This window comes from Xyrauchen texanus, chromosome 34 (assembly GCF_025860055.1).
Source record: "Xyrauchen texanus isolate HMW12.3.18 chromosome 34, RBS_HiC_50CHRs, whole genome shotgun sequence".
Classification (NCBI taxonomy): Eukaryota; Metazoa; Chordata; class Actinopteri; order Cypriniformes; family Catostomidae; genus Xyrauchen; species Xyrauchen texanus.
The window spans coordinates 2504660-2516178 of NC_068309.1; the positions used below are offsets into that span (position 1 = coordinate 2504660).

At 39.9% G+C, this 11519-nt stretch overlaps 1 protein-coding gene across 1 annotated transcript in view; it reads left to right on the top strand.

Annotated features, from left to right (window-relative positions):
* Positions 1–6993, top strand: part of LOC127627846 (ras-related protein Rab-27B-like) — a 21151-nt gene extending 14158 nt beyond the window's left edge. Inside the window, exons 3-6 of the mRNA XM_052104447.1 lie at positions 3910–3995; positions 4224–4327; positions 5632–5755; positions 5977–6993. Coding sequence (XP_051960407.1) covers positions 3910–3995; positions 4224–4327; positions 5632–5755; positions 5977–6163 — 501 coding nt within the window. The 3' untranslated portion in view covers positions 6164–6993. The remainder of the gene's footprint in view (positions 1–3909; positions 3996–4223; positions 4328–5631; positions 5756–5976) is intronic.
* Positions 6994–11519: the final 4526 nt, after the last annotated feature.

Genomic DNA, 11519 nt, shown 5'->3' on the forward strand with positions numbered 1-11519 from the left:
TTATTCGGCAGGATTATAAACGGGACTCGCTGTATTTAGATCAGTGTTTCCCAACCAATGTGATATTTATACGAGTAAATGGTCATCGCATGACTCGTGTCAGCGCTGCAGAATACATTGAAGTCTATGAAGCGAGTGATATTTATACGAGTAAAGGGTCATCACATGACTCGCGTCAGCGCTGCAGAATACATTGAAGTCTATGAAGCGAGTGATATTTATACGTGTAAAGGGTCATCACATGACTCGTGTCAGCGCTGCAGAATACATTGAAGTCTATGAAGCGAGTGATATTTAAACGAGTAAAGGGTCATCACATGACTCGCGTCAGCGCTGCAGAATACATTGAAGTCTATGAAGCGAGTGATATTTATATGTGTAAAGGGTCATCACATGACTCGTGTCAGCGCTGCAGAATACACTGAAGTCTATGAAGTGAGTGATATTTATATGTGTAAAGGGTCATCACATGACTCGCGTCAGCGCTGCAGAATACATTGAAGTCTATGAAGCGAGTGATATTTATACGAGTAAAGGGTCATCACATGACTCGCGTCAAGCTGCAGAATACATTGAAGTCTATGAAGCGAGTGATATTTATCACGAGTAAAGGGTCATCACATGACTCGCGTCAGCATCTGCAGAATACATTGAAGTCTATGAAGCGAGTGATATTTATACGAGTAAAGGGTCATCACATGACTCGTGTCAGCTGCAGAATACATTGAAGTCTATGAAGCGAGTGATATTTATACGTGTAAAGGGTCATCACATGACTCGTGGTCAGCCTGCAGAATACATTGAAGTCTGTGAAGCGAGTGATATTTATACGAGTAAAGGGTCATCACATGACTCGCGTCAGCGCTGCAGAATACATTGAAGTCTGTGAAGCGAGTGATATTTATACGAGTAAAGGGTCATCACATGACTCGCGTCAGCGCTGCAGAATACATTGAAGTCTATGAAGCGAGTGATATTTATATGAGTAAAGGGTCCTCACATGACTCGCGTCAGTGCTGCAGAATACATTGAAGTCTATGAAGTGAGTGATATTTATACGTGTAAAGGGTCATCACATGACTCGTGTCAGCGCTGCAGAATACATTGAAGTCTATGAAGCGAGTGATATTTATATGAGTAAAGGGTCATCACATGACTCGTGTCAGCGCTGCAGAATACATTGAAGTCTATGAAGCGAGTGATATTTATATGAGTAAAGGGTCATCACATGACTCGTGTCAGTGCTGCAGAATACATTGAAGTCTATGAAGTGAGTGATATTTATACGTGTAAAGGGTCATCACATGACTCGTGTCAGCGCTGCAGAATACATTGAAGTCTATGAAGCGAGTGATATTTATATGAGTAAAGGGTCATCACATGACTCGTGTCAGCGCTGCAGAATACATTGAAGTCTATGAAGCGAGTGATATTTATATGAGTAAAGGGTCATCACATGACTCGTGTCAGTGCTGCAGAATACATTGAAGTCTATGAAGCGAGTGATATTTATATGTGTAAAGGGTCATCACATGACTCGTGTCAGCGCTGCAGAATACATTGAAGTCTGTGAAGCGAGTGATATTTATACGAGTAAAGGGTCATCACATGACTCGCGTCAGCGCTGCAGAATACATTGAAGTCTATGAAGTGAGTGATATTTATACGTGTAAATGGTCATCACTTGACTCGCTTCAGCGCTGCAGAATACATTGAAGTCTATGAAGTGAGTGATATTTATATGAGTAAAGGGTCCTCACATGACTCGCGTCAGTGCTGCAGAATACATTGAAGTCTATGAAGCGAGGGATATTTATACGAGTAAAGGGTCATCACATGACTCGCGTCAGCGCTGCAGAATACACTGAAGTCTATGAAGCGAGTGATATTTATACGTGTAAAGGGTCATCACATGACTCGCGTCAGCGCTGCAGAATACACTGAAGTCTATGAAGCGAGTGATATTTATACGAGTAAAGGGTCATCACATGACTCGCGTCAGCGCTGCAGAATACACTGAAGTCTATGAAGCGAGTGATATTTATACGAGTAAAGGGTCATCACATGACTCGCGTCAGCGCTGCAGAATACATTGAAGTCTATGAAGTGAGTGATATTTATACGTGTAAAGGGTCATCACATGACTCGTGTCAGCGCTGCAGAATACATTGAAGTCTATGAAGTGAGTGATATTTATACGAGTAAAGGGTCATCACATGACTCGCGTCAGCGCTGCAGAATACACTGAAGTCTATGAAGCGAGTGATATTTATACGAGTAAAGGGTCATCACATGACTCGCGTCAGTGCTGCAGAATACACTGAAGTCTATGAAGTGAGCGATATTTATACGAGTAAAGGGTCATCACATGACTCGCGTCAGTGCTGCAGAATACATTGAAGTCTATGAAGTGAGCGATATTTATATGTGTAAAGGGTCATCACATGACTCGCGTCAGCGCTGCAGAATACATTGAAGTCTCTGAAGTGAGTGATATTTATATGTGTAAAGGGTCATCACATGACTCGCGTCAGCCTGCAGAATACATTGAAGTCTATGAAGTGAGTGATATTTATACGTGTAAATGGTCATCACATGACTCGCGTCAGCTGCAGAATACATTGAAGTCTATGAAGTGAGTGATATTTATACGCGTAAATGGTCATCACATGACTTGCGTCAGCCTGCAGAATACATTGAAGTCTATGAAGTGAGTGATATTTATATGTGTAAAGGGTCATCACATGACTCGCGTCAGCGCTGCAGAATACATTGAAGTCTATGAAGTGAGTGATATTTATACGAGTAAAGGGTCATCACATGACTCGTGTCAGCGCTGCAGAATACATTGAAGTCTATGAAGCGAGTGATATTTATACGAGTAAATGGTCATCACATGACTCGCGTCAGCGCTGCAGAATACATTGAAGTCTGTGAAGTGAGCGATATTTATACGCGTTAATGGTCATCACATGACTTGCGTCAGCGCTGCAGAATACATTGAAGTCTATGAAGTGACACTGAATTCACTCACCCAGTCAAACACTTTAAAATTTAAAAGAGGGGAAAGGCCAACGCGGAGCAGCTGTGGGATAGAGAGAGAAGGAAAAAACGCTTACTCACCGGTTCTCCGATACGCCGTAGCTTGGTCCCCAGCCATTCCTCCACCCGCTAGTGTACGACAGCCGTGCCTCCCCAGGTGGATCGGAGGCAGTCCTCCAGCCCATGGCGGACGGAACGCCCCGCTGCGTTCTCGGGGAACAGAAGGGGTCTCCCCCGCCCCTCCCTGGCAGTGGTTCTCCTGCTCCAGGCGGTCGACATTGAGCCCCATCTCCCCTCACGGTCAGCGACCAATTTCTCTTCCATCCCCCAAAAGATGGCCGTGGCTGCTCCATTGGGGCGGATGGTAGCGGTGAGGACTCCACTACGCCGTATCCCTCCTCCCTCCCAGGTTACAGCACCAGCGTAAAGCAGTTCAATGGAAAGGAGGCGGCGAGAACCGGCTTGATGATATAAATAATATTTTAAATATAATATAAACTAAACAAAAAGACACACATAGGACGGACAGCTGCCTGTAAACGTTCTCTCTCTGTCGCGCCACCGTCCGCAGTCGGCCTTTATCCCTCTGGGAGGCTTGATTAACCTGATAAGGGACCGGGTGTGTAAAATCAAGACCCGCCCTCCGCCCTGTCACATGGTGCTTTTACCTTATTCTTTAAAAACAAGTATCCCCATAAAAAGTGTTTGTGGACCAGATATTGTCTTCAGGGTTGGATTACCGACCGGGCCAGTGGGGTCAGTGCCCAGGGGTGCAATCAAGTTTGGTGCCAAACACCTTATAAAGAGCATTAAAATCACAAACATGCCTGATGTTTTACAATCCGTCTCCTGATGTGTGTCCATCAGGTGTACACCACAAACAGCCCCAATGGAACAACAGGAAAGACCTTTAAAGTTCATCTGCAGCTTTGGGACACAGCAGGACAGGAGAGGTACATGCTCGACTCATATTCATCATCAGATTGTGAGTTTAATGTTTTGAGAGGGTTCAGGAGTTCCTCATGTGATGCGAGTCTTGAACGAATGGGAGAAATCACAGCATTTATTCACCCTTCAGCAAATCGACAGTCTCAGTCATTCTTTGCTTTCATAGTTGGGTCAGAAATGTGCACTGCGAGTGAATGGTGACTGAGGTTTGATCAAGCTGTTTATCTCGACAGGTTCAGGAGTTTAACGACAGCGTTCTTCAGGGATGCGATGGGATTCCTGCTCATGTTTGACCTCACGAGTCAACAGAGTTTCCTCAATGTCAGAAACTGGATGAGTAAGTGACCGGAGATGTCTTTTCTTTAAAAACACAAAGAAGCCTTACAATGGAAGTCAATGGGGTCACACACCTCTAACTATTTCTAACGATTCTTTAACGATTAGATAAAAACGTGTTGCCTATTAAGAAAGTCGTCTATTGGATAATACAATAGAAAAGATGCCAGTTCTCTTGAATTCTCTTTATTCGTTCATTTGTAAAATAGTTAATTCTAAATATTATTGTAATTTGTAAAATAATAATAATGATAAAATATTATAAAATGTATTATCTACAAAATAATTTTAATAAACAAAAATAAATATTTCAGTCCGAATTAATAATAATAATTTTTATAATAATAATATTTATGATTAAATATTAGAATTTTCTTTAATAAAATGCATCTACAACAAAATAAATATTTCAGTCGAATTTCTTTAATAATAATATTTATTATTAAAATTAGAATTGTGTATAATAAAATGTATTATCTACAAAAATACATATTTTTCAATTTCTTTAATAATAATAATAATAATTATTATTATTATTACAAATATTAGGATTCTGTGTAATAAAATATATTATTTACAAAAAAATATTTCAGTCAGAAAATTTTATAATATTAATAATAATAATATTATTATTAAAATATTCAAATTTTGTATAATAAAATGTATTATCTACAAAATAGTTGAATTTTATATACAAAAAATATTTCAGTCAATTTCTTTAATAATAATACAACATATTAACATTTTATTATATTTATTTTAAAATAATATATTTCTAGTGCGTGCTGTGTGTGTGTGTGTGTGTGTGTGAGAGTGTGCGTATGTGTATGTGTGTGTGTGAGAGTGTGAGAGTGTGTGTGTATGTGTGTGAGAGTGTGAGAATGTGTGTGTATATGTGTGTGAGAATGTGTGTGTATGTGTATGTATGTATGTGTGTGTGAGTGTGTGTGAGTGTGTGTGTGTGTATGTATGTATGTATGTGTATGTATGTATGTGTGTGTGAGTGTGTGTGTGTGTGTGAGAGTGTGTGTGTGTGTGTGTGAGTGTGTGTGTGTGAGAGTGTGTGCTCATTCAGTGAAGCGTGCTGCGCATATTTATTTATTAAATACAAATAATTACTCAAAACTCTCGTATGTCTTCAAGAGACTTTGAATAAAATGTCATATGCACTATTATTAGTTGGTTCTTATGTCATCTTTTGAGCTTGACTGAAACGACTGTTACTAACACAGTGTCGAATTTGGATTGGATTCAAACAGTCAAACATTTTTAGTAATCAACATGCTGTTGTGTGTGTGTGTGTAGGTCAGCTGCAGGCTAATGCATATTGTGAGAATCCAGATATTGTTCTTGTTGGAAATAAAGCCGATCTTGCCGACCAGAGAGAAGTACAGGAGAAACAAGCGAAAGAACTCGCAGATAAATACGGGTAAGTGCTCATGTTGTTACGAGATGCATCTACATGTTACACATCAGAAGTGATGCAATAGGCTGGCATGGGTAGCAGTAACTTATAGAGGATGATGCACTCATGATAACATGAGTGTTAATGACGGTGTTGTAATTACACATTGTTCAGTCTGTAACGAGTATTATATATTCAGCGTGTGCTTTACAATGGAAAGTATCTGTATCTCCTCATCATCCCAGAATTCCATACTTTGAGACGAGTGCGGCCACCGGAGCGGATGTGGACAAGGCCGTCGTCACGCTCCTGGACCTGGTGATGAAGAGGATGGAGCAGTGTGTAGATAAACCCACGGCAGACGCACAGAACACAGACGACACCAGTAAACTGGACGCTGCGCCCGCCAACGAGAAGAAATGTGCATGTTAAAAAACCAGACTGTGCCCCTCTGTCTCCCTCTAGTGGACAGGTGCGAAAGTGCAGCCCGCGTGGCAGATCTCAACGTGACACCGCCGGTCTCGTTCAGGTCTCGCACGTCTGTCCCGAACGTGTGGACTTTTTTAATTTTGTGTTGGAGAGTTTTTAACGATCTGTCACACCGCCTTGCGCTTAACAAAACCGCCTCTCACGATCCCTTTAGAAATGTATCCAAGAAAGTAGCTTTTGGCAAAAAGATATAGATCTTAGGTCATAAAGACACTCTACACAAGTACACAAACACAGACATGAATGATTGGCTGAAGCCAGGGCTGGAATAGGAATCGGTTCGGGGGGTGTTCGCTGCCCTATTCTGCATAACGTGGCGGCGGCTCATTTTAGCTTATCGCGCCCCATTCGGCCCATTTCGCGGCCGACTCACCGGCCTGCTCTGTTCTCCCGATGGCCAGTCCGCCCCTGATCGGCCCTGAAGCACGTCGACCCACCGGGAAAATGCCCGGTATGCCAGATTACCAGTCCAGCCCTGGCTAAAGCATATATAAACTATAGAGTTACCGTCAAATGTCTGCGCCATTAAACTAGATGTGCTATTATTCAGTTCGCTAGATAAAAACCAACAGTTTATTTAATTTGCTCCACAAGATTCTCTCCAAACTGTTGCTCTACCATGATATATAGTTTATATAGAAAACTCTAGAAGCATTAGACTACACTAATGCCCGCTATAGTGCCCCTTGTGGCAATACTGAGAATCGCGTCAGAACACACCGACGAGAAAATGTGTTTATGAACTTGTGTAGAGTTTGTTTCAAGTTATCCAAATTAACTTAAATAGAATATTTCGTTAATTTTAGGGATGTTTTTTTGTATTTGTTAATTTGATGTTTCTTTTATTTTCTCTACACACGTTAAAAATATTCTGGTGGCAATTTCAGAGTTTATAGAAAGAAAATTATTCTTTAAATTACAATTAACAAAATTAACTAAATTAATGTGCACACAAACTGAAGTATTTTAAAGGATGTTTTTATGTACAATATTCTATTTCATTTGAGGTTTTTACACCTTTGGGGGTCGTTCACTCTGAAAGCGTTGTAGTGTCTTGTGCAGAATCACAATGTATTTCACGGGCTGTGACGAGTTAAAAGAACTTGCCACCGGGATTTTGTTCCATTTGTTGCACTGTGTCTAGTTTTTCTGTTAGCGCAAGAATGCGTTTGGTTTGAATGGCCCCTTAAACTGGTGTAGAAACATTTAAACCGATTTGCCGACAGCTACTTGTGTGCCAAATCACGACACCACTGTCTGCCAGAGCGCGTCTTTGGTGATTGAAAAATGTGTGCATGTCTGCAGTGTTCTTTAATATGCACCAGAACTACCGAAGGTCTTTCATATATATCCACTGTAATGTTTATACAGTTGCAGTGACAAGAAAAAGTATGTGAACCCTTTGGAATTAGCTGGTTTTCTGCATTAATTGGTCTTAAAATGTGAGTTATTATAGACAAACACACAAACAATTATAATCTTTGATGTCTTTATTGACCACATCCCAATAAACATTCACAAGGGATGTGGAAAAAGTAAGTGAACCCTTGGATTTAATAACTGGTCGATCATCGTTTGGCAGCAATTACCTTAATCGAGTGTTTCCGGTATCCGCGGATTAGACCCGCACAACGTTCAGAAGGAATTATGGACCTTACAGAACTGCTTCAGCTCTTCACTTCTGTGTCAAGGTGGTCTTTGGCAAACTTCAGGCATGCAGAAATGTTTCTGTTGGAAAGCAGCGGCTTCCTTCATGATGTCCTGCCATGAACACCATACCTGTTTAATGTTTTCTGTATAGTAGACTCATGAACAGAGATGTTCACCAGCTCCAATGACTCCTTCAAGTCTTTATCTGTCACTCAAGGGTTCTTCTTTAACTCATTGAGCATTCTGCGGTGTTCCCTTTGAGCCATCTTGACTGGACGGCCACTTCTAGTGAGAGTACCTATAGTACTAAATCATCTCCATTTATAGACAGTTTGTCTAACTGTGAACAGATTAATATCTAACGGCCACTTCTAGAGAGAGTACCTATAGTACTAAATCATCTCCATTTATAGACAGTTTGTCTAACTGTGAACAGATTAATATCTAACGGCCACTTCTAGAGAGAGTACCTATAGTACTAAATCATCTCCATTTATAGACAGTTTGTCTCACTGTGAACAGATTAATATCTAACGGCCACTTCTAGAGAGAGTACCTATAGTACTAAATCATCTCCATTTATAGACAGTTTGTCTAACTGTGAACAGATGAATATCTAACAGCCACTTCTAGTGAGAGTACCTATAGTACTAAATCATCTCCATTTATAGACAGTTTGTCTAACTGTGAACAGATGAATATCTAACGGCCACTTCTAGTGAGAGTACCTATAGTACTAAATCACCTCCATTTATAGACAGTTTGTCTAACTGTGAACAGATGAATATCTAACGGCCACTTCTAGTGAGAGTACCTATAGTACTAAATCATCTCCATTTATAGACAGTTTGTCTAACTGTGAACAGATGAATATCTAACGGCCACTTCTAGTGAGAGTACCTATAGTACTAAATCACCTCCATTTATAGACAGTTTGTCTAACTCTGAACAGATGAATATCTAACGGCCACTTCTAGTGAGAGTACCTATAGTACTAAATCATCTCCATTTATAGACCGTTTGTCCAACTGTGGACAGAAGAACGTCTAACGGCCACTTCTAGTGAGAGTACCTATAGTACTAAATCATCTCCATTTATAGACAGTTTGTCTAACTGTGGACAGATGAACATCTAACGGCCACTTCTAGTGAGAGTACCTATAGTACTAAATCACCTCCATTTATAGACAGTTTGTCTAACTCTGAACAGATGAATATCTAACGGCCACTTCTAGTGAGAGTACCTATAGTACTAAATCATCTCCATTTATAGACCGTTTGTCCAACTGTGGACAGAAGAACGTCTAACGGCCACTTCTAGTGAGAGTACGTATAGTACTAAATCATCTCCATTTATAGACAGTTTGTCTAACTGTGGACAGATGAACATCTAAACTCTTCGAGACAACTTTGTAACCCTTTCCAGCTTTATACAAAGCAACAATTCTTGATCTTAAATCTCTATTTTGTGAGGCACGTTCCACATCAGCAGATACTTCTTGTGAATAGCAAACTCAAACTGTTTGAGTGCTTTTTATAAGTCAAAGTAGCTCTAACCCACACCGCCAATCTCATTTCATTGATTGGATGCCAGGTTTGCCAACTCCTGACTCTAATTAGTTTTTTTTTATGTCATTAGCCAATGGGGTTCACATACTTTTCCCCAACATACACTGTGAATGTTTGAACCACAAATACAATATGTACAAGAACAAGACAACAGTGTGTGTGTTATTAGTTAAAACAGATTGTGTTTGTTCATTAATGTAACTTGGATGAAGATCAACCAGCGTTTAAGATGAATTTATACATAAATGCAGGTCATTTCAAAGGGTTCACATACTTTTTCTTGCCACTGTATGTTCCATATCTTTTTTATTTATTTCAGGAGCTCCTCTGTATTTCTGCTGTTGTGTGCAGTAAAACATCTGTGAATGCCTGCGTGTTAAATGCGTGTCGGTGCATGTGGCCAACATAAAGATTACAGAGAATCTGTCATACTTCCAGGACGGACTTCTCTAAAACATGCACCCAAAATAGGATATTATTGATGTTTTTAAGTATGAAATTAAGTTTGTGTAGATGAATGCTTCTTTAGAGTATGGCCCTGATACTTGCGAGAGAATCTCAAAAATACAAAGTGAAACAGTGGAGGCGCTAAACCGTGCAAATAAACAATTCATGTATGATGGTGTTTACACCGAACAGCCACAACATTAAAACCACCTGTCTAATATTGTGCAGGTCCCCCTCATGCCACCAAAACAGCGCCGACCTGCATCAGAACAGCATTCAGAGATGATATTCTTCATCATGTTTGTACAGAGCGGTTATCTGAGTTACTGTAGACTTTATCAGCTCAAACCAGTCTGGTCATTCTCTGTTGACCTCTCATCAATAAGAGATTTCCATCCACAGAACTGATGCTCACTAGATGTTTTTTGTTTTTGGCATCATTCAGAGTAAATTCTAGAGACTGTTGTGTGTGAAAATCCCTGAAATACTCAAACCAGCCCGTCTGACACCAGCAATCATCCATGTGATTATCTAATCGGCCAATCGTGTGGCAGCAGTGCATAAAATCATGCAGATACGGGTCAGGTGCTTTAGTTAATGTTCACATCAACCATCAGACTGGGGAAAAATGTGATCTCAGTGATTTGGGGCATGTCATGATTGGCTGGTTTGAGTTTTCTTGACCCCGATTGGCTCGAACAGACTCCTAATGAATACTGGACATTTTAAAGAAATAAAGTGGCAAATGATGTATCTTGAAGCATCTGTGTACTGTACAAAAGGAACTACAAATCTTTAATTAGTATAAATTAAAGTTAGTACAACAAATGCAACTATACTACTTTAATTTCTGTATAAATAAAATCTATTTAAATTAGATATAATTAGGGATGCACCGATATGAAAATTTTTGGCGGATCCCGATATTAATACAAATTATAAGCCGATACAGATATCTTCCAACTCGTCTTATTTTCATATTTTGCATATGTTGGGCAATTTCACGGAAATGTCAATCATATCATGGGAAAATTTTTTTGTTTTATCTGAAGGAACAAAACCCCCCTTTAAATTCTGTATTATAGTGGTATAATAGATAATAAATAATGCAGTTCAGAGCACTAGAGGGCGCCACTTGCTCACACAGCACTGACTGAAGAAACACAGTTTTTTAAGGTTTAGTGATTTCAGTCTTAATTCGATCAATCATGCAGTATTAATGGATAATAGATAATGCAGTTCAGAGCACTAGAGGGCGCCGCTTGCTCACACAGCGCTGACTGAAGAAACACAGTCTTTTAAGGTTTAATAATCGCACAAAGCCATATAGTGATTTCAATCTTAATTCGATCAATCATGCCATTTTAATGGATAATAGATAATGCAGTTCAGAGCACTAGAGGGCGCCACTTGCTCACACAGCACTGACTGAAGAAACAGTCTTTTAAGGTTTAATAAATCGCATGAAGCCAAATAGTGATTTCAATCTTAATTCGATCAATCATGCAGCATTAATGGATAATAGATAATGCAGTTCAGAGCACTAGAGGGCGCCACTTGCTCACACAGCACTGACTGAAGAAACACAGTTTTTTAAGGTTTAGTGATTTCAGTCTTAATTCGATCAATCATG